The 24,236-nt window shown below is 45.8% G+C and overlaps 1 protein-coding gene across 1 annotated transcript in view; it reads left to right on the top strand.

Moving 5' to 3' along the window:
* STK17B (serine/threonine kinase 17b) overlaps positions 1-24,236 on the top strand; it is a 50,259-nt gene that overhangs the window by 3,008 nt on the left and 23,015 nt on the right. The window contains exons 2-3 of the mRNA XM_015406135.1: positions 7,955-8,093; positions 21,848-22,060. Of these exons, the coding sequence (XP_015261621.1) occupies positions 7,972-8,093; positions 21,848-22,060 (335 nt within the window). The 5' untranslated portion in view covers positions 7,955-7,971. The remainder of the gene's footprint in view (positions 1-7,954; positions 8,094-21,847; positions 22,061-24,236) is intronic.

The raw sequence follows: 24,236 nt of genomic DNA, 5'->3' as shown, positions 1-24,236 counted from the left end.
CTGTCACACAGTGGCCAAAAGTACCAGGTGCCATCAGGAGGTCCAGCAGTGGGGCCAGGACACTAGAAGCCCTCCCACTGTTGCCCCCCCCAAACACGAAGAATACAGAGCATCACTTGCCCCGGAGTCCCTATCTATACCTTGTGGCTAATAGTCACCAATGGACCTCTGCTCTATATGCTTATCTAACTCCCTCTTGAACCCGTCCATGCTTGTAGCCGCCACCACCTCCTGTGGCAGTGAATTCCATGTGTTAATCACTCTTTGGGTGAAGAAGTACTTCCTTTTATCTGTTCTAACCCGACCGCTCAGCAATTTCATGGAGTGCCCACGAGTTCTTGTCTGGTGAGAAAGGGAGAAAAGTACCTCTTTCTCTACCTGCTCTTTCCCATGCATAATCTTATAAACCTCAGTCATGTCGCCCCTCAGTCGTCTTTTCTCCAAGCTAAACAGCCCTAAGCGCTTTAGTCTGCTCTGGAGCCACATCCTTCCTGAGCCAAGATAAAAAGGTGTGAGCTGGAGGCTAAAAAACTGTGAGCTGGCTCACACTAACTCAGCTTAGAGGGAAGGGAACACTGACTGTGAGTCTCATCTCTTCTTTCCTCCCTACGGCTCCCTCATGTCTCTCTTGTATTGGTCTGAAACAGCAGAGCAAAGTTTGAGTCCAGCGGCACCTTTGAGACCAACAGAGCTTAATTCCAGGTATAGGCTTCCATGTGCGCACACACGTCTTCTGCCGTGAAGGTGGATAGAGGTTTAGCTTTTCTACGGTGTTTCATGTCTTTGTGTCCTCCTCTTTTCCCCACGCTCTTGCTTTTATTTCTTTTTCCTAGTATCCCATCAGTTTAGGAGCTTGACATGCAACAAATACTACTTTGGAAGGCAAGTTTAATTTTTAAAATGTTGATGTACGCCTTATCCACTCACAGTTCATAGATAACATTTTATAGTTATGGAATTCATGACTGTGAAATTAGTTAGGGCTCATCCGCGTCGTTTGGATGTCTCATGCAGGTCAAGCGAGAGAGAGGGAGCAAGAGAGCACACATGCTTTTAATTCAAGGCCCTGTTCCTCATGGAATCTCTGGCATCTCCAATTAAATGTATTTTTAATGTTGCTTTTCCACAAGAACAAAGTGCCTTATGATGACAAAAATATCCTGAGAACAATAACAACGCAGAACAAGACAGAAAGAGCAGGAAAATTGCAACATCTGTTGACTTCTGCTTCACTCAGTTTGTAGCGCGGCACTTAATCAGACAGTCCAATGATTACATGAAATACGTTTTTAGATTTTATTTCTGCTTTATTGATACCCCGCCTTTCTCCCCAAAGAGGGCACAAAGTGGCTTTCATCAGTCTCCTCTTTTCCACGGTATGCTCACAACAACCCTGTGAGGTAGGTTAGGCGGAGAGGGTGTGTCTGGGCCAAGGTTTGGTGTCATGGTTAAGTGCGCGGACTCTAATCTGAGAGAACCGGGTTTGATTTCCCACTCCTACACTTGCACCTGCTGGATGACCTTGGGCAAGCCATAGTTCTGTCAGAGCTGTTCTTGAAAAAGAGCCGTTTCTCTCAGAGCTCTCTCAACCCCACCTGCCTCACAGGGTGTCTGTTGTGGGGAGGGGAAGGGAAAGGAGTTTGCCAGCCGCTCTGAAACTCCAAGTGAAGGGCGGGGTATAAATCCATGCTCTTCTCTTCTTCTTCTCTTCAAGGTTCCATGTCAGAGCGGGGATTTGAATCTGGGTCTCCCAGATCATAGTCCTATGTTCTAACAACACAACACTGACTTCATGTCTGGAGATCTTAAAAGTAGCCCAAGAGATGTACCCCTCTATTGGGTGGGGAGCAGTGCTCCCTCTAAGCTATGGAGTCTTGTGAGCAAAAATTCTACTTTGGGAGCTAGCGGCATTCAAGTTGTGAGCGAGCGATTTGGCTACTGCATAAATCAGTTTGCTCTGGAGCCGTCCTTCCTGAGCGGAGACAAAAATGTGTGAGCCGGAGGCTAAAAGAACTGTGAGCTAGCTCACACTCACTCAGCGTAGAGGGAAGGCCGGGGGAGAGGACAGGGGTCTTGGAGGTTATACCACAACCTTGGTGCCGCCTCTATAAGGGCCCTGCTGCTAACAGCCAAGACACCATCTCCTTTCCCGATGGAACGTGAAGCCGGAACTTGGTATGATTAATGTGGTTAGCAGAGGGGCTGTCTAGGGAAGAGAGAGAGAAAGTGGGCAGTACGGTGCACACTGTGGGAAAGCTCCAGGCTGGGGAAACCTTGAATGCTTAAAAGGATCCCTCGTAGGCCCGGGAAGACCTGCCTTGCTTGCAAGGGTAAAATGGAGGAGGGGAGAGGGAAATGCTTGGGGCAACAGAGTGTGTGTGGGGCTTCTAGTGTCCTGGCCCCACTGGTGGACCTCCTGAGGGCACCTGGTGTTTTTGGCCCCTGTGTGACACAGTGTTGGACTGGATGGGCCATTGGCCCGATCCAACATGGGCTTCTCTTACGTTCCTATGTATATGACTCTGAGCTCCCTGCAGGGAGGGTGGGATACAAAATGTACTAACGGAATTAAATATATTGAAGAAATGGCTCGATTCTTGCAATACACTGACGGTCTTAATGGGACAACTTGGCATCAGTGTTTCCTCTAAGCTGAGTTAGAGTGAGCTCACAGGTTTTTTAGCCTCCGGCTCACACATTTTTGTCTTAGCTCAGGAAGGATGACTCCAGAGCAAACTAATTTATGCAGTAGCCAAATCGCTCGCTCACAACTTTAATGCCCAATAGCTCACAAAGTACAATGTTTGCTCACAAGACTCCACCGCTTAGAGGGAGCATTCCTTGGCATGTGTGTAAATCACTGTGGGTCCCCATGATTGTGTGTGTGTGAAGTGCCATCAAGTCGCTGCAACCCTATGAATTAATGTCCTCCGAAACATCCTGTCATTGGCATCCATTCTCAGGTCTTGCAAACGGAGGGCCTTTGTGGCTTTTTTTATTGAGTCAGTCCCTCTTTTCCTGCTGCCTTCCACTTTTCCCAGCGTTATTGTCTTTTCCAGTGAGTCTTGTCTTCTCATCATGTGACCAAGTACAATAGCCTCAGTTTGGCCATTTTAGCTTCAAGGGAGAGTTCGGGCTTGATTTGGTCTAGGGCCCATTCATTTGACGGTCCATGGTATCTGTAAAACTCTTCCCCAGCACCCCCTTTTGAAGTAGTCTACGTTCTTCCTGGTAGCCTTCTTCATTGTCCAGCTTTCTCATCCATTCATAGACTGCAGTTATCCACAGCCATACTACATGTTCTGTTTTGACACCAGAGTAGCTGGTAAGGTGTGAAGTGTCTGGTAAAATCTGGAGTGGCTAAAATACGGTTGCCAGGTGTGTTCCCCCCCTCTTGTGGGGGATGGGAGAGTAGGTGTGCTAGATCCAGGTTGGGAAACTCCTGGAGATTCGAGGATGGAGCCTGGGGAGGACAGGAACCTCAGTGGGGTACACTGCCATAGAGCCCACCCTCCAAAGCAGCCATTTTCTCCAGGGAAACTAATCTCTGCAATCTGGAGATGAGCTGTAATTCCGGGGGATTTCCAGGTCCCACCTGGAGACTGGCAACCCTAGGCTAGAATCCAGCACTAGATGGGCCATTTATACATTGTTATCTTACGGCCCCTAATCTCTCTATATGGGGTGGCAGGATTCCATTCACGCCAAAATCAGTTGGGTGCAAGAGCTGCCACTCACAATGGAGACCGTGGCCACTGGCTGCCTTCTCTGACTCCCGCCCACCCGCTGCATCAGTCGGCGCCCTGAGCTGCCACTCAAAAGGCGCTGCCACCGTTGTCTGGGTGCGTGGTGGGGTCCCGCCCATAGAAGTGCAATGAGGGGTGGGCCGCGGTGGAGACGCCCTGTGTGACTCGCTCGGCCAGAGAGCCACTGACAGCCCGTGTGGTAGCTCTCGATGCCGGTATCTGCACAGGTGGCAGGAGATGCAGGCCTGTCCCCTCGCCAACGCCCCCCCCCCCCCGGTGTGAGGGCCGGGTAGAGGGGGGCGGGGAAGGCCCCGCCCCCGCCTTTCTAGAGGCCGTTGCATTGTTCCTGCAACAGGCCTTGCTCCTAGTTGTTATATATGAGCCATTCTGATTGACCCCAGTTTTTACTGTTTCCAAAGCAGAATATTTTCTATTGCTGGCCATCAGAGGATCAAACCAGTCTCAGTTGTCTTTTCCTCTGGATTCACAAACCGCTTACAAGGTGCCAGGGATTTTTTGTGGGGGATATAAACTGCAGCTATCTCTTGGGGTTAAGGAGGTTAGTTGCAGAGTATATTTTGTTTTTCTTAAATTATTATTTTTAAATTATGATTCATCAGCCGCCTTGAGGTATGAGGAAAGGGGGGGATGTAAGTGTTTTAATAGTTAAATTTAATGTTGTAGTCTTTATTCTAAACATGGGTAAGATTTTCTAGATATCTCGTTGCCTAGGCCGCATCTATAACCTTGAGTAATTTAAGAAGTCTTGTGTTCCAGTAATTAACAGCGTTCAAGCGATCAGCTTTCACAACCTCCCTTTGATGGTTAAGCCACCGTAGCTTTAATTATATTATTCAAAGAGGCAGAATTGCCTTCCCATGCATCTTGTGAGTCAGCTGCTGTCAGTGGATGTAGTTTCAAACATGGTGCTTACCATCTTGAGTCTGTAAGTGACTGAACCTATTTTAGTCCATTCCTCCCTCCCTTTTGTTAGTCTTGACCCTCCTTGGTCCTCCAAGGAAGTAGAGTTCTTAACAAGCACTGGGCAGCACAGAAGTTCATAAAATTCTTGGTGCTTTCCAAAATGTAACTAGCGCAGTGGAGGAGAAGGCTTATTAGCTGGATATCCAAACAAAGTTTGAGTCCAGTGGTACCTCTGCGACCAACAAAGTCTAATTCTGGGTATAAGCTTTTTTGTGCATGCACACTTCTTCAGATACACACAAAAGCTTATATTCAGAATTAGACTTTGTTGGTCTGTTACTTCAGGCCAACACGGCTACCCACCTCAATCTATCTGAACATCTGTCAGGGATGGTTATTAGAATATTTCCCCCGCCCGCACATCCTTTTTTTGCAACTGTACCGGCCTCATAAAAAGCATAGGTTTGTACTTCTTAGGCATCTTTTTAAAAGGCGATGCTTTCATCTGTGTTGTGGTAAGGAACAATGGAGCTGCGGTGGCTCAAGTGGTTAAGACGCTGAACTGCAGGCTGTGGAAGGTCGGTAGTTCAGCAGTTCAAGACCCGAGTGTGCCGCATGACGGAGTGAGCTCCCGTCTCTAGTTCCAGCTCCTGCCAGCCTAGCAGTTCAAAAGCAAGAAATTGCAAGTAGATAAATAGGTACCTCTTCGGTGGGAAGGTAACAGCGTTCCGTGCGCCTTGGTGTTTAGTCATGCCGGCCACATGACCACGGAAAGGTCTTCGGACAGTGCTGGCTCTTCGGCTTAGAAACGGAGATTAGCACCGCAACCCTAGAGTCGGACCCGACTGGCTTTCGAGCAAGGGAACCTTTACCTTTTTAAGGAACTGTAGAAAGAGGGGTTTGCAAAGGGATTGTAAGGGGTTCACGATGCTCTGGAATTTTAAGAATCTTTAGTTATACTCCTAAGCGCGCTTAACAGGGGTGTTCTGTTTGCAAACGTGCTTTGGGGTGGGCTCTAAAATGGTTCCCTGTTAAGGCTTAATATGAGCCAGGCCATGAGATATGTTGTCAGTTCTATGATTCAGCTCTGGATAGCTTGAAGTGACAAAGGGAGGTGCGCCTCTGAGGGTAATCCAGAAGTTACCTTTCCTCACCTGTGAATAGTCATGGCAGCCGACTCTTATTTTTGAGGTGTGTGTGGTGGTGGGTAAGGTGGGCCTCCAGGTCAAAATGCCTGGTTTCCAAACAGTGTTGAGACCCAGGACATCGGTAGGATTCCCAGCTCTGGGTTGGGAAATAGCTGGAGGTTTTGGGGGTGGAGCTTGAGCAGGGTTTGAGGAAGGGAGGGACTCCAGTGTGGTCTAACGCCACAGAGTCCACCTTCCAAGGCGGCCATTTTCTCCAGGGGAACTGATCTCTGTCGCCCGGAGAGCAGTTGTAACAGTGGGGGACCTCCAGCCACTACCTGGAGGTTGGGAACCCTATGCATTAAGCACTGCACTTTCCAAAGTTTGGGGGGGGGGAATGGTGTCCATTGTCTGTGTGAAATGGATCTCATTTTGAAGGTAAAGCTGTCACACGGAGACAAATAATTTAACTACATTCGATTATTTGAAGTAGGCTCTAGGTTAACGTTTTAGCCTTAGCTGTGTTCATTTTTTTTTTACTTCTGTAATCTTTTTTAAAGCCCCAGAACTGCTTTATCTAAAACTTTTCTGTTCACGATACGTTTTGTGAGTAGTTTCTTGAATGGCAGCAGTTCACTTAAGAGCACCTGTGTGTAAGGAATCCAGGCCAGTGACATGCGGCACGATTGATAGGAATGTGTCATAAAGTATGAGTCACCACAGATGCTAACAAGATACAGATTTCAGACGTCAGCGCAAGACTTCTGCTTTTCTGCAGAAGGGCTTGTGGTAAACCTACAGTAATGGCAAAGTTTTATCATACCCAGCCGACAACTATTTTATACAGTTTCACAGACAGACAAAGGTGTTACTTATAGTAAAAGCTTTTAAACCTGTTTTGAACTGGGTAGCCATGTTAGTCTTGTCTGTAGCAGTAGAAAAGGGCCAGAGTCCAGGAGCACCTCAAAGACTAACAAAATTTGTGGCAGGGGAGGAGCTTTCGTGAGTCACTACTCCCTTCTTCTTGGTATCTGAAGACGTGCACAGTGACTCCTGAAAGCCCATATCCTGAACAATGCTCCCTCTAAGCTGTGGAGTCTCGTGAGCAAAAACTCTACTTTGTGAGCTACTGGCATTAAAGTTGTGAGTGAGCAATTTGGCTACTGCATAGATTAGTTTGCTCTGGAGCCCTCCCTCCTGAGCAAAGGCAAAAATGTGTGAGCCAGAGGCTAAAACACTGTGAGCTAGCTCACACTAACACAGCCTTAGAAGGAACACTGATCCTGACACAAATTTTGTTAGTCTCTAAGGTGCTACTGGACTCTTGCTCTTCTCTACTAATTTAAACTATCAGTTTAAAAAACGTGTGGTAGGAAGAAAGACAGAAGGCTGTCTTTGTGTGCTACTAGACCAGGAAGGTGCCTTTATAATGGAACAGGACTGTAGTCCACGACAACAATGATTCTAGGTTTCATCTTGCTTTTACTTAGGGTTGCTGGGACCCTGGTGGAGGGGGGGGCGTCCCCTGCTGCCAGGCCCTACCTCCAGCGGCTGATCAGCTGGCTAATGGGTCGGGGGGGACTTACCATGAGAAAGGAGGAGGAGTTGGCCTCGTTACCGGTGTTGTGCAGGAAGTGACATTATCTCACCAGCTATGTCCAGGTGACGCTCTGGTATTTGGGCAAAAACTCTATGGTAGAAGCCAGTTTGACCATGGAGTTTTTGCCCAAAGACCAGAGCGTTGCCCAGGTGTTGCCGGTGTGATTATGTCACTTCCTGTGTGATGCCAGTGACGAGGCCTAGGCATTTTTCTTTATCCTCATAAGCGCCCCCTCCATCCCCTGCTGGTTGCCGGGAGTGACCTGGCAACCATACTTTTACTGCATTGCCTTCTATTTTTGTGCTACACTCTGCTTTGCCTAGGCAGTTGCGGTTTGTACGGTCTGCTGTCCTGTAATCCTAGCCCAGTTGTGTTGTTCACTGGATGTCTTCTGCAGTATGATTGTATTGCTTTCCTATTATGTAATTCACCTTGAGTCTCAGTGAGAAAGATGCGATATAAGAAAAGTGTATTTTTAAAAAAGCGAATCACTCATTCAGCTGAAGCCATAAATGGAGACAGGTGAGGAATTCATTGCATTTGCTTTGCTTTGACAGGTGAAGACCGGTTCACCATGTCCCGGAGGAAATCAGAAAGCAAAACCCCTCCAGGCCTGTTGCCTGCACCTTTTCACATGCAAATAAAGACGGACAACTTCGGCGATTTCTACGAAGTTGAGCCCAGAGAGCTGGGAAGGTAAGAACATTCTAGTGATTTCTGTGGATTTCAGTTTATAGCTGAAGTGATCCCTGTTGTAGGCCCATGTCTATAAGATGGAGTATTTAGTAATGGGATTCATCCATACCATATTTCAATGCAATGACTGACTTGGGTTGGTCAGCAACAAAAAGATGGGATATAATCTTTGTTCGCCTCAGGACAGCAGGATTCAGAGTCAGAGCGCTGGAGTCCATCGTCATGGTGGTGCCAGGCCCGCTGAGCTGCAGCCAGAAAAGCCACTTCCTGCTTCTCACTTTTTCCCAGGCCCTTGCTGTTGGCACTGTTCTTATTTGATTAAGAGCAGGCTGGGAGGGGTGTGTGTGTGCCTCCGGGTGCTTCAAGGGGAGTGTGAGGTGCTTGCTTATAGGGGAGACGGTTTTACCTTTAAACACAAACACGCTTTGTGTACCTAAACTTGGTAGATTTCTGCTGCCACCAGGCATTAAAAATTCCAAACCTCTCTCTCTGCTGGTAGAATGACCTAGGACAGTGGTGGCGAACCTATGGCACGGGTGCCAGAGGTAGCACTCAGAGCCCTCTCTGTGGGCATGCGTGCCATCGCCCCAGCCAAGCCCCGACCATCATTAAAGTGTCGAATTCTCTGCCAAATAATTTTAAGTAAATGAAAGCATTTGGGATTGCTTTCCTTACTTTGTTTGGGTCATCTTAAGTTAATGTATGTAACCTCAATATTTAGGTTAAATTGCCGTGTTGGCACTTTGCAATAAATAAGTGGGTTTTGGGTCGCAGTTTGGGCACTCGGTCTCTAAAAGGTTCGCCATCACTGGCCGAGGGTCTGGGCACTTCAGAGGGCTATGTGGCCCTCACTCTGACAGGCATAGACTCTCAGTATACTCTTTCTCTCTCTCTCTCTCATTCATATATCTCTCTCTCATTCATATATATATATATATCCATCCAAACTGGCTAATCTCCTTGTCTTATTCACCCAGAACAGAATCGGCTCTTATGGTCACTCAGACTAAACTGTTTGCCTTATTCACACAGAATAGAAGCAAAATTCCATAGTCACACATACTATGCTGTCTCTTCAAACTTCACACACAGAACTCTGTCATAAAGCATCTCTCCTCTCACACTCTCAGTCATCAGCCAATCACAGCACACTCATCTCCCCCTATCGCTCTCTTTACATTACTGCAGTCAAACGCAACATTTAAAGACACACACCCACATCAAAACATGGAATCATTACAGGGAGGCTGTGGTGTTAAGAAACCTTCCTCGTGGCTACCTGTTCCTGGTCGCCCAGCATGAAGTGTATGAAAGAGGGGGCAGGATTTCCCTTCTGTTCCGTGTTGTACAAGGGAAAGATCTTGTCTCTCTCCCGGATTCTGCAGCGTGTTCATAGAAAGGAGGGAAAGAAGGATCTGTATTCCGCTTCACGCTGGACTTGGAGGCCCCTTGATAGTATTAGGAGAGAGTCTCGACTTCTTCTGAGTGGTTCAGAAACCTAGAGGGAAGTGAGGGACCTGCTGCTCTTCGCCCCCGAGACCTCTGCAAATGTAAGTGGGCACCAGTAGAAATTCCCGAGTGCCAGAAACGGTCTGTTTCTCAGTTGCCAAGGGAGTGGAAAGGGTTTTGTTGTTGTTCAGTCGCACAGTCGAGTCCGACTCTTCGCGACCCCATGGACCAGATCATGCCAGGCCTTCCTGTCTTCCGCCGCCCTCTGAAGTTGGCTCAATTTCATGTTTGTTGCATCTATGACACTGTCTAACCATCTCATCCTTTGCCGTCCCCGTCTTCTTTGACCTTCAGTCTTTCCCAGCATCAGGGTCTTCTTCTCCAGTGAGTGCTCCCTTCTCATTGGGTGGCCAAAGTATTTGAGCTTCAGTTTCATTATCTGGCCTTCCAGGGAACAGTCAGGGTTGATTTCTTTTAGGATTGACTGATTTGATCTTCTTGCTGTCCCAGGGACTCTCAAGAGTCTTCTCCAGCACCATAGTTCAAGTGGAAAGGGTTGCTGGAGGGGAAAAACCCCCAGTACTTCCGTGCCTTTTGTGTGGGACTATTGAGTGCATAGGATTCTTTTCTTAGGAGGTGACTCCTTGACAGTGTTAAAGTGAACGTGTGTATTTGTGAAGTGTCATCAAGTCACAGCAGTCTTATGGCCACCCCGTAGGGTTTTCAAGGCAAGAGACAGTCAGAGGTGGATTTGCCATCGCTTGCATCTGCGTAGCAACCCTGGACTTCCTCGGCCTCTCCCATCCAAATACTGAGCTGGGCCGACCCTTCTTAGCTCCTGAGATCTGATGAGATCAGACTGGCCGGGGCCCTTCAGGTCAGGGCGAAGCGAATATCGTCTCAAACAAACCATGGTAGCTGTTACAGTAACAATTATATATAGGATGTATATAGGATTTCGATTATTGAATACATGGTGGTCTTGTGTTTAGAAGAAGAAGAGATTGGGTTTATATCCCGCCCTTCACTTGGAGTCTCAGAACGGCCTACAGTCTCCTTTCCCTCCCCACAACAGACACCCTGTGAGGTGGGTGGGGCTGAGAGAGCTCTTTCGAGGACTGCTTGTGAGAGAGCAACTCTGACAGAACTATGGGTTGCCTAAGGTCATCAGCAGCTACATGTGGGGGAGTGGGGAGTCAAACCCGGTTCTCCCAGATTAGAGTCCACGCACTTAGGCCCTACACCAAACTGGGTCTAGCAACTTTAGTAACTTCATTGCTAGCTTGAGGTATGTGATACAACTCTTGGACTTGTCCATCTATTTTAAAAATGTATGCATTGGCATCCCAGTGGCTCAGGGTAGCTCAAGATATATAATACTAACCTCCCATAAAAACATATTTAAAACCACAAACCAAAACTTAACATCAAACAGCTCTTGTATTATACTCGGTTGTTAAGTAGAGCTGTGCTTTCCCTTGTCATTTTGCCTGTGGCTTCCGTTCCTGCCACTTATTTTATATAATAAAAGAGTTTTCACATAGTTTGCTTCCTACATGGGTATTGGTTCCACTCTGTAGGAGATTAAAGTCTAGTGGGGCACCTTTAAGACCCACAAAGTTTTATTCAAGGTATTAAGCTTTCATGTGCATGTGCACCTCTTCCGAAGAAGCGTGTGTGTGCACGAAAGCTTACACCTTGAATAAAATTCTGTTGATCTTCATGGTGCCCTTGGACTCAAACTTTGTTTTGCTACTTCAGGCCAACACAGCTACCCACCTGAATCCATGTAAAAGATCGTGTGTAATACAATAAATGGGTCAGGTTCAAACATAGGAGGAAGCACCAACTGATAAATGGTTCCTGTTATTTATTTGAACCACTGGGGTTTTGTCACAGGGCTAAGTGGAACCTGCTGAGGTAGGCATAGGGTTACCAAGTACCTACCGCGAATCGGCGGGGGACACATGGTCCCCGGCTGGAACATTCCTCCCTGTAACACACCCATGCCACACCATGCCGTCGCCAGGAAGTGACGCCGGGAGACGCTCTGGCAATGGGGCTGGAAACTCAATGGTTATTCCTAGTTTATTTATATTCAGCTTTAAGCCTTTCAACTAAAAAATACCCAAGAAAGTTTACATCATATTTAGTACTTACAATAAACCCAGGAAAAACAATAAAACCCCTTCAAAAACACCAGTTGAGAGCTAGTGTAGTGTAATGATTAGAGTGCTGGGTTAGGATCCAGGCGACCCAAGTTTGAATCCCCATTCTGCCATGAAAACGTGCTGGGTGACCTTGGGCCAGTCACATGCTCTCACCATAACCTAGGCCACAGGGAGAAAAAATTATGTCAGCTGCTTTACATCCCCATTGAAGAGAAAGGCAAGGGTGAAAATGAAGTATTCCAGCTCTCTGTTTCCATTCTTCTCTGCAGTGCCATTACTCAGTCTAGCTCAAAGCTGTTCTGGAACAGGTAGACTCATCAGGGCGGACTTTAGAGAAGCAGCTGTTCTAGTTAGAGGGGGCAATAGCCAAAGGGGTTGTCCCTGGATTGCCACCAGCCAAACCTCTGTAAAGGCTGGTTCCTAAGGGACTAGGGCCCATGCACGCTGTCCTAAATATGCATATATACATATGTACAAAATTGAATTTGTAATTCATTTAAAAATTCATAAAAATCAACACACTTCAAAAACAAGGGGTGCCTACTCTTCAATTTACCATGAGATTAATTATGCTTGCCTAGTCACTAGTAGAAACAAGAATTCACACAGACTGGAAAGAAGCATCTTGTATAGAAGCCCGCATTGATAAAGAAATAGGTTTTCCATGAAGTCTGATATTATTCGGTCAGACTTTGCATTGACTGTTATTGAACAATGAAAAAAATTGCACTGGATCTAGACTGGTTCAACAGCTGTCAAATGTACAAAATTGTAGGTCATGTGTGAGACCTATATTCAGTTTTATTTCTTTATCAACACACTTCATTCACTTTTATGCCCCAACTCGGTGCTGATGAGGAAGACATTAAAAGCTTTTATGCAAGTATCTAAGAAGAAATTGATCACACACCTAAACAAGATGTGCTGATCTTCATAAGTGACCAGAATGCAAAAAGTAGGAATCAAAGCAGAATCAAGTATTGTTGGAAGATTTGCACCAGGAGCTTGAAATGAAGCAGGAGAGTGACTCATAAAATTCTGGAAGACAACAATTTGTTCATTGCAAACATGTTTCAAGCAACCAGACAATTGTATACAGGGACATCACTGAACGGCCAATATAGAAATCAAATAGATTACATAATTTGAAGCAGAAGATGCAGAAGCTCTATTCTGTCTGCTAAAACAAGACCAGGAGATTATTGTGGTACAGATCATGAATTGTTAATATAAAAAAAACCCCTGTAATATCTGAAGGAAGAAATCTAGAAACATCAACAAGAACTGTGCTGTGCTGAAATATACTTAATGAAGTACCTCTCAAAAAAAAAATAGAAAGCCTTGAAACAAAACTACAAATACACTCTCTTGAATGTTCTAAGAATTCAACTCTGTAAATATTAAACAGTTTTTACCTCAGCAATCTCAAAACCTTGACCCATTTATACATATATGGCGTTTAATAAAACCTTTATTGTTTTTGAAAGTTAATTTGCCTCAAGAGCCATTTCTCAAGGGTTTAAGAGAAACTGGACAGTTATATTTTCAGTAGAGTTCCTGAGCTGAGAAAAAGCCTAAACTAAATATCTGAACATAGGATGGGACAGTCAAGTCTTTTATGACAAAGCACATACTATATGCCATTAAAGGTTTATTGATTGATTGATTGACAAAGCACATATACGTACTACTGTAGGGCAACTCAGTCACTGAGGGGAACTGAAGATTTGGCGGGAAAAATCTGCCAAACAGTGGGGGAGATACAGGGGTTCATCATAACGGCATGGTAATTTCCCAAATGAAGGATAGTGCAACAAGTTCAAAGGACAGTGGCATATTATTTATTTGCTTAAATGTTTTAAATAACTTTGAATGTTTTATCAGTCAAAACTGTAAGAATACAACAAATGCCGTCATTCTTATAACCTACCAATGAACTGCATTTCATAAGTAGAAGAGTGCCTCATGTTATTTGCCTTGTTTAATTCCATGCCAAGGGGGAAAAATCAATCGAGAATCCTATTTAATAACATTTATAAGTGATTATGGGATTACGTTTGCAAAAAGAATAATTCTTTTTATGTTTAAGGAGGTACAAATGCAAATGTCTAATAGCTTTAGTCTTCCTGAGCCAGCACTGGAAATCCATGTGAGGAACATTGGTTGGAAGCCCCATACACAACTATTACAGATATGTGTCGAGATGTGGATGCGAATTCTCATCATGATGAACTTGATGGCTGCATCTCTTTGATGCTGATGAGGTTGCACATTCCAGTCCATGAGTCAATCATAACACTACGCTGCACTAGAGCTGAATCAAGGCAACTGGCTTAGCAAAGCCAAAGAAGCAATTAAAGCATGGGCTACTCCCCCACACACATCGTATAATAAGTCATTAAAGTTATCAGTAATCTCTAATGGAATTGTGAATGTGAAAGGTTACATAGTACGAAATATTTAAGTAAACTAAAGCAAATCTGGAACTTCTTCCTAAAGAAACACCACAAGTTCCAGTCCCACTCCCAATAGATGAAATTAAGAATGCAATCCACAAACTACTGAAAATGGTACCTATGTATGTCTTTTCTTTTGTAAACGAACAATTCATCAGGCATCAGAGGCCAGCACAGACATAAAAAGAGTTATGGAGTGGATCACATCTAAAATTTCCATGCACAGAAGTGTGACTTCCCCACCTCTACCCTCCCACATCAGCCTCAAATGCTGCTGGGGAATGGGGGACCCCCAAGAGCATGAGGAATGAGTTTGAGAGCTACCAAGGGAGGAAACATAACCCCTTGTATGCAGATATTTTTTACAGGATCCAACCCACTATCTTAACATTAAGAGATTACCATCTTTCTCTGCTCCAATTCTTCACCTACCGTACCCTATATTCACAGCTGAGATTTACTCTGTCACTGACATAAACTCTAGCTATTCTGGTTCTCTCTCTGTTGGATTTACTAAGCAAGCCTAATTCAGAATACTGGGCTGGCTCCAAAGAAGCCATTCTGTTGGTATTATAGAACTTCTGCTGGCAGGAGGGAGGGTGATTTTTCACTGATTTTCCTCTCCCAACAGAGACCTCAGCTTCATCCCTATTGCACTGCTCTTGAGGGTCCTTGACATCCAGGAGAAGAATTTCAGAGGCTCACTGAGCTGCAGCAGAAAGGGGGAGGCAGGGTTGCTCTATCCTGCCAGCTTCACTAAGATGGCAGTGTGTCGGATCCAACCCATTGGCTGAACAGGCAACCTGGTTAGACAACCACTGCTTATGTCTGCGGCAATGTTTTAGTGGTATTAAATGTGGGAAATTTGGGCCACGGGGATGGGACAGTGTACATCCTGTTCTGTTATCTGTTCCTGCATTCTTAAGAGATCACCCCTGTTACATCTGCATTTGCTCTAAGCAAACATTTGAGATTAAGTATGCAAGGTCACAGGTAGCCAGAGTCCTGAAAGAGATGTGTCTGAGGAAAAATACTTCACTGTCTCAGTTTGACATTCTTCAGGTCAGCAGAACTGCACCCAAATTCTACACCATGGGTGTTTACCATGTGAAGGAGTCTGTGGGCCACTTTGTGTTACCCAGCAGTAAACACACTTATTGCCACACATCAGTCCCAGCTCCCTGATGAAGCACCTGCCTGTATGAAATAACTGGTGGCAAACACTGATTGCTACATAAACATTTTTACACATTTATGTACAAAATGTATGAAGTGCCCCTTCATTCTCAAACCTTCCAGTTGTATTTGTAAGTAACATCCAACACAGGAAATTCAGACAGAACCACCTAGATTTTTATAACCATTTAACTAGTGAAGGGGGGAGGAATTTGGATCCAAAGGTCATTTTCTGCTATCAGAAGAGAGAGGGGACATTTTAATTGATTCCCCCACTGAAGGCCCCCAATTCAACCTTCAAGCTATTCCTGAATGTCCATTATCCCCCAGGAGCACTCTTTTGGATAACTGAGGGGGCTTGGGGGGGCATTCCAATCCACTGGCAGGAGTGCCTTCTGTCATTGAAAAATGACTTCTGGATCCAATCCACAGAAACTGAGCTTGTATTTCAACATTATCACAATTTATTTCCAAAATCAGCTCAACATGGAATCATTAGTAAACAGTAAAACACATTTTGTTTAATGGAGAGGGGGAGTACCTTAAATTTGGAATAAACATAAGAGCTGCTGCTATTATGTTATCGCTTTAAGATAAACTTCTGTCATCTCCCCTAAAAACTGAAACGCTAAAGGGAGGGGGGGAAACAAAAACTTTGGCATGCCTAGTTCAGTAAGTCTCTGACTTCATATGCCCATGTCTTCGGTGAAATTAAAAAATTATGCACTTCCTTGACATATTAATCTGGGGTTCACCATAAGTCAGCTGAGACCCGACAGCACTTGACACGCAGCATCGCACGACTTCTCGGGAGTGGCTGAAACGGGGCTTTGAGGTGAAGACCTCTGGTTGCGAAGGCCTACATTTTTGCTTTTGTTGTGCTTCGCGTTATCTGTCCGGATGGTCTGCCCTAGATTAAAATTCGTCATTATTCCACTTGTCCTGGTCTAGGGCTTCTTTTGAAATTCCAGCCCTCAACATGGGGCGGAGTGGCTGAAACGGGGCTTTGAGGTGAAGACCTCTGGTTGCGAAGGCCTACATCTTTGCTTTTGTTGTGCTTCACGTTATCTGTCCGGATGGTCTGCCCGAGATTAAAATTTGTCATTGTTCCACTTGTCCTGGTCTAGGGCTTCTTTTGAAATTCCAGCCCTCAACAGGGGGGCAGCTTTTAAATATTCTCCCTTTTCTGACTTGGTATTGCTTCTCTAACGTAGACCTTTTGACTGGCAGCTGCTCGATAAATACCTAACTGCAGCCATTTTCAGAGATGTCGGGTGGGAGTTTTTTCCAGTGCTTGGAAGAGAGTTAAATTCTATTGAGATAGATGAGTGAGCAATCACAACGGTAGCCTCTCATGTCAGGCACAGTTCTTTAGATGTGCTAAAATTACAGTGCAATCCTATAAAGAACTGCTTTCATTTAAGCCTGTTGATTGCATTTGGTTTAGTCTGGAGGAGTTCTGCGTAGGTCTGCACTGCTAGCCGTTTTAACAGTTGTCAGTCCGATATGTTGTCGAAGACTTTCACGGCCAGAGTTCATTAGCTGATTTTTCCAGGCTGTATGGCCGTGGTCTTGGCATTGTAGGGCCTGATGTTTCGCCAGCAGCTCAAGATCCAAGTTTCGTTTATTGTCTTAGCCATTGGCCATAACAGCACAAAGTAAATCAAAGCACAACAGAAATATACATCAATAACTTGCAGTAAGTCCTAGACCCTCTCTTATCTTTTTTGCTGCCAGTGCAAACAAAGCCATTCTGCTAGTAACATGTGCATCAGTATCAGAAAGCAAGAACACGGTCAAATCCTGCTCAGCAGTTCCATTATACAGAGGTACAATAGGATAAATAAACCTTTGCCTAAGTGATTCGTGCCAGCAGCTGTGACTGGCATCCATCTTCCTGAGTAGATAGAAGTTACCTGCCTACCATTTTTCTTCTCACCTTGGCACAGAGAGTACTCCATCTTTCTGTGTTCTACCTCTGAGGATGCCAGTCACAGCTGCTGGCGAAATGTCAGGTCCTACAATGCCAAGACCACGACCATACAGCCCGGAAAATCTACAACAGCTAAAGTTTTCAGTTCCTTTGGGGGTCCCCCCCCCCCGTAAACTTTCTGTTTTCATTTCCTTTGGGGGCCCCCCCCCCCCGTAAACTTTCTTATTTCATTTATATCCTGCCTTCTCCCCAATGAGGACTCAAAGCTACTTACGGCATTAACTTCTTCTCTTTTTCTAATAACAACCCGGTGAGGTAGGCTGTGCTGAGAGTGAAGGACTGGCCCGGGGTCACCCAGGAAGCATCTGTGGCGGGGATTCGAACCTGGGTCTCCAGGATCCTTAGTCCTGCTCTGCAACCACCGCACCATGCTGGCTGTAACTTCGTGGAGATGTGAAAGGGGAAGGGAATAAGTACATGCTCTGTTGTTGAGCCCAGGCTAGCCTGATGTTGTCAGATCTCGGAAGCTAAGCAGGGTCGGCCCTGGCTGGTATTTGGATGGGAGATCTCCAGGGGAAGACCAGGGTCATGACGCAGAAGCAGGCAAGGGCAAAACCACCTCTGAAACATCTCTTGCTTTGAAAACTCTACGGGTTTGCCATAAGTGACTTGAGGGCACTTTCCACCACCATACTCTTGGTCTAGGGCAAGCGGATGCTCTGTATTCTTGGTGCTTGGGGGGGCAAGAGTGGGAGGGCTTCTAGTGTCCTGACCCCACTGGTGGACCCTGGTATTTTTGGCCATTGTGCGACAGAGTGTTGGACTAGATGGGCGATTTGGTCTGATCCAACATTGGCTTCTCTTATGTTCTTACCGCACCACGAACCTTATGAACTCAACCGGTTCCTTTGGTTCTAGAGGTCCATCAGTGGCTATTAGCCACAAGGTATGGATAGGGACTCTCAGCCTGGGGCAAGGGATGCTCTGTATTCTTGGTGCTTGGAGGGGGGGCAAGAGTGGGAGAGCTTCTAGTGTCCTGACCCCACTGGTGGACCTCCTGATGGCCCCTGGTATTTTTGGGCACTGTGTGACACAGAGTGTTGGACTGGATGGGCCATTTGGCCTGATCCAACATTGGCTTCTCTTATGTTCTTATGTAGTTTAGTTTTTACAAGCATTATTCCAACAAAAGTAATTTCCTTGAATTTGTATGAATATAACATTTAAACCACCACTTCACTTTCCCCCTTCAGTTTATTTGTAGCTATTGAGACATAAAATTAGCATTGGGGTACTTTTAAAAATGTTGTATACTAAACAAAAGTCACAGTATGGTAAATCAGATCATACTCTATTTAGGCATGATTCTGATACATATTTTTTTCCCCCGGGAAAACTGCATAATTGGCTCTTTCAATCCCTGCCACTCTAATCTGTGTATGACAGTTTTCAGTTCTACCCCCTTTTCCCTAACAACTGAAGGAAAGCTAAGGAAAAAGGCAGTAGTGTACCACTCACTAAGCCAGGTCAAAACCCTTTGGTTTTAAGACTAAAGGTGGAAGAAGAAGAAGAAGATATTGGATTTATACCCCGCCCTTCACTCTCAGTCTCAAAGCGGTTTACAAACTCCTTTCCCTTCCTCTCCCCTCACCATGTGAGGCAGGTGGGGCTGAGAGAGCTCTTTCGAGGACTGCTCTTGAGAGAACAGCTCTGACAACTATGGCTTGCCCAAGGTCATCCAGCAGCTGCAAGTGGAGGAGTGGGGAAATCAAATTGGTTCTCCCAGATTAGAGTCTGCGCACTTAACCACTACACCAAACTCGTGTAAATGAGTTGACGAACATGGCCTGTCCAACTAGTAAAGCCTTCCAGAATTTGGAGGCTAAGAGAAGGGAATGCAAATTGAAAATGGGAGCATGTGATTCAGCATTAAAAGCACACACACACACACTTTATTTTTGAAGCATTCTGTTTCCCGTAGATAAAAATCTCCTCTTGGAGTGCTTCTTAAGGAAAACTTCTTGTCATTCTTATGGGAAGCATTTTAAAGCATAAAGGGCTTACCTGCTCTGCATTTAAAAAAGAAGAGAATGGTGCCAGCATTCTAACTGTGTCAGAGGATGGAGTGAAGCTTAATTAAATGCTTCTACAGCATATTAAGATCCTGGGATAAAAGTCCATGTAAATACAGAACCATCTTCTCTGTAGCAGGTGTCTTGATTTGCACAGTGTTTAAGATGGCAATTGTAAGCATCTTAATCACTAGCTTAGCTTTATGGCCTGTTTTGTGATTCATTTAATAAGTATTAAGCCTGAACATTATGTCTTTGCTGTTGACTGCCAAATCTTCTCTACCTGAAAGTGTTGAACTCAGAAATTCAACAAGTTGCATGATTTCCTAAACGGAAGTATTTCTTCACCCAAAGAGTAATTAATACGTGGTAGTTCACTGCTGCCGGAAGTGGTAGCAGTTTACAAGCATAGATAGTTTCATAGATAGGGATTGGATAAACATATGGAGCAGAGGTCTATCAATGGCTATTAGCCACAAGGTATAGAAGGAAAACTCAGTTTGGGGTGGTGATGCTCTGTATTCTTGGTGCTTGGGGGGGGGGCAACAGTGGGAGGGCTTCTGGAGTTCTGGCCCCGCTGATGGACCTCTCCTGATGGCCCCTGGGTTTTGGCCACTGTGTGACACAGAGTGTTGGGCTGGATGGGCCACTGCCCTGATCCAACATGGTTTTTCTTATGTCTGGGGCAGTGATGTTCTGTCTTCTTGGTGCTTGGAGGGGAGGGCAACAGTGGGAGGGCTTCTAGAGTTCTGGCCCCACTGGTGGACCTCTCCTGATCGCCCCTTTGGCCACTGTGTGACACCAAGTGCTGGACTGGATGGACCACTGGCCTGATCCAACATGGCTTCCCTTACATTCTTGTGTTCTTACGTGGACTCAGTTATGTTGCGTGTCCAAGGTTTCAGCCCTGTCTGCAGTAAGGCTGCTCAAATTACGTGTGTTTCCATAAGATTTTAGCAGCCTAACTGCATACTAGACTGTAGCCTCGTGGAGAGTTCTTCCTCACTTTCCAGATGACGTAACCCACGTTCTGCATTCAGGATAAATGTTACATGCTAAGTGAATTTGCAGTGACTGCATTACCTTATACTGGGGATCCCCAGCATCGTGCCCACGGGTGCCTTGTTTCCCGTCAACATATTTCCCGGTGCCGGCCGAGGGTTTTTAGAAAGTGGGCGGGGCCGGGCGGGGCTTTCCCCCCAATGTGTCTTCTGGCTGGCTTCGCAGATTAAAAGGCATCCCATTAAACAGAGCTTATGCCTGAAGGGTTGAAGAGTTACAATTAGACATGTCTATAGACTCAATCCCTGACATGTGATGGTCGGCCCCGCCTTCTGTAGCAGCCATTTTTGTGATTGCGCCCGCCGTCTTTTGTCAGAATGACAAAGGATGTCTGCTGCCTTAAAAAGGTTGCGGACCCCTGCCTTATACCTTAGGCTGCTTCAGCACAAAGGCACAGGCTTTCCGTGGGTGTAAGGGCTGCCACCCACACAGCACGACCCTCCCCACCTCCCTCCCCTGGCATCCCGAAATGCCCCCTGAAATCCTTTTCCTGGGAAAGATGGGACCCATGGGGGAGGGGACATAGGCAACTCACACTCCACTTGCAGAACTCATCGTGCTCTCAGAGATGTTAGGGCTTTTCAGCTATCTCATTTTATTCGTTCTGAAGTTCCTGTTTCTTTGGGAGTTTTTCCTCTTCTGCATGCTTTGCTCCCTCTGTTGGTTGATTCCGACATAAAACAGTGTGCATAAAAGGAGTGCGCACGCACACGAAAGCTTATGCCCCGAATAGAAGTTTGTTGGTCTTAAAGGTGCCTGTAGACGCAAACTTTGTTCTCTTCCTTCAGACCAACACGGCCACCCACCTGAATTGAGGTTTATTTCTAGTTTATTTCCTTGTAGATTTAACCCGCAGGGAAGTAAACCTGTTTTTACGTCGAATCGTCCACTAGCCGGAGCAAAACATGGGCGGAACAAGACACACCCCCCCCTTCCGAGAAACAGGGACTTAACAACGAGTAAAATGACAATGCAGAAAAGCCCTTTAGTCTGGATCAAAGTCAGGAGCAGGATGAATAGAGAATGATGTCCTGTGGATGCACATTTAAAAAGTGCTGCCGTAAGGAAGCCAAGCTGGGGCAGAGCATCTTTCCAAAACAGCCCTGCTCCTTTTTCAGGATTGGGGAGGAGATGGAGCCAGGTGAAGAGAATTAAGATCTGATCATGTGAAGAGAGCAGAAGCCAGAAGGAGGAAAGAGGACAGGGCAATAATCGTGCCAGAGCTCTGTCTTTGGTTTCTAAATCTGCAGCCACCCTAGCTAAAGTTGTGAAGGCGAACCCGTGAACGGCTAGAAAACGTGCATGCCTCCTTGCAGTGAGCCACAGCTATGGCATGAACATTCAGATGCTTAGGTTTCTGTATCTGTTTCCAATTGGAATGCGACCTTAAATAACGAAGGGGATACTTCCTAAATGCTCCTTCTGTCCATTGCAGAGGAAAATTTGCTGTGGTTAGAAAATGCGTCGCCAAATCTACCGGCCAGGAATTTGCAGCGAAGTTCCTGAAGAAGAGGAGAAGAGGCCAAGAGTGCAAAGCAGAAATCCTTCACGAAATCGCTGTGCTGGAGCTCATGAAGGCGAGTGCCCGCGTAGTGAACCTCCACGAAGTCTACGAAACGACACATGAGATCATCTTAGTGTTGGAATAGTAAGTACATCTTGTGTCACCTTTGGTCGATTAACCACTAATGTATGTAGGGTTGTTTTGCATAATAGCCAGAAATGCCACTCCTTGGCTTTGGATCTTCATTCTTTATCATGAGTTATCAGCAGCTCTAATATCATTGATCTGCGACTTGCTGTCAACCCGAGAAATGAGTAGACTTTTTATATGAGTTGCTATAAAAATAAGCCTGCCATGTATGTCAGTATTCAGTCTCATGAAAATGATAGGGGGAAATGCACTGTTACAAAAATGCTGCGTTCATCATCTTCTGTATCATTGTCCTTCAGTGGTGTAGGAGACAAGAGGTGTCAGATGGGTCACGTAGCTATCAAAAACAATTAAGAGATATCCCTAGGGTTGCCAGATCCCCCCGGCCACCAGTGGGGTGGGTGAGTAGGGTTGCTAGATCCAGGTTGCAAAACTGCTGGAGATTTGGGGATGGAGCCCGGGGAGGACAGGGACCTCAGTGGGGTACATAATGCCATGGAGCCCACCCTCCAAAGCAGCCATTTCCTCCAGGGGAACTGATCTCTGGAGTCTGGGGATGAGCTGTCATTCTGGTGGATCCCTAGCTGTGATTCTGGCTGGCATCCCTAGATCATCCCAGGCAGGAGTTCTCAGCTACTTCCTTACGATTCCAGGCACTCAGCCGAGGAGGGCACGGGCATGTGCAAAAGGCTTTCTCAAGATCAGACCTGATGTGATATCTGAGGTTGTTTCAGAGGCTCCTGAATTGAATCCCTTCTGCATACAGGGGGGAAGTCCATGTTTTAGCAGTTCTCTCCCATCTGGATTTACTGTAGACAGGCACATTATTCACTGGGCAGTTGCAAGACGCTGCTGCACTCCTCCTTCCATTTTATTATGAAAGAGTTGTCAGTCCCGCTGTTTGAATAGAACATCAGAGTTCCGCTGATCTATTCTGTGGTCCTCTGTTTCCTTCCGCACTGGCGCCAGAAGGTTCTGAGGCAAAAGCCCCCACCTGTTGCTCCGCTGGTATCTACGGGCTGTTTCTTCTCCCATTCTGTCATCGCGACTAATTGACATTGATGGACCTTAACCCCCTTTTAAAGCCACCTCAGCTAGTGGCCTTCACCACATCCTGTGGCAGAGAGTTCCACGAGTTCTGCATCGTGTGAAAGAAGTGCATTTGGCTATTCTTAGTCCCGCAAATGATTATTTGGGGGTTGATGTTCCTGTCTCATAATGTTCACCGGAATTTCTGGGTGAAGTCCTGGCCCTCCAAAGAGCCCTGCGCTCCTCTTTGTGGCTGAAAGGAAAGGCTTCAAGGAGTTAAAATGTGGTAATCCCCATATTTTTGACATTCCAAAGATTTTCTTAGTAAAACATTTGATAGAAACAACCACCACCACCCCGGCGTAGGCATGTAGTCCTTTTCATTTATTTGGCCCTATTTTGTTGTTGCTCTCCTTTTCCTTACATGTTCTTTCCCGAGAACCATATTTGCTTTCAGAAGATAGATGTAATGTAGCTGAAGATCATATAACAGCTAGTTTTAATTTGAGAGTAACTTCACTGATGTGAGATAGATTCATGCGTATGCACACGGAAGCTGATGCCTAAAATAAAACTTAGTTGGTCTTAAAGGTTCCGCTAGACTCGAACTTTGTTTTACTGATCTGAATGATTGTCCTAAATAAAGAATGGTCTGCTTAGTTATTTTCTTCAAAAGTCATTGTTGTTCACAGCTTTTTTTAAACAGATGTCAGGGTGACCAGTTCTGTGACATGCCACATTCTTGGGTTCTTCTGAGCACTTCCAGTTAAGTGTGATTTCCATCTTTGCCACTCTTTTAAAAAGTTCATCATTAACTCTGTGTCACACTTGCCCATGATAAATGTATTGCAGACTTTCTAGCCTGTTATCTATGTATGCTGTGGCTGCATTAATCATGCACGCGCACGCATGCATGCACCCTGTCCTGCATTGAGCATGGTACGTAAAACAAGTCATGATTTAGTCAACGTCCAAGAAGTCTTCCAAGTCACTTCCTTCACAAGGCTTCACAGGGAAAAGTGAGAGACGTCTCAGTTGCCCTTGTTCCATTTGGCAGAGGACTCAGAGGGCTAGAGACCCTTGCTTGCTGATTAATTCTGGGCAAAAGAGGAAAGTGACCTCACAGCAGGGGTCATTTCCT

This window comes from Gekko japonicus, unplaced genomic scaffold (assembly GCF_001447785.1).
Source record: "Gekko japonicus isolate JY-2015 unplaced genomic scaffold, Gekko_japonicus_V1.1 scaffold1690, whole genome shotgun sequence".
Classification (NCBI taxonomy): domain Eukaryota; kingdom Metazoa; phylum Chordata; class Lepidosauria; order Squamata; family Gekkonidae; genus Gekko; species Gekko japonicus.
The sequence above is the reverse complement of the archived record's forward strand: the minus strand, read 5'-3'. Positions and strand labels throughout refer to the sequence as shown.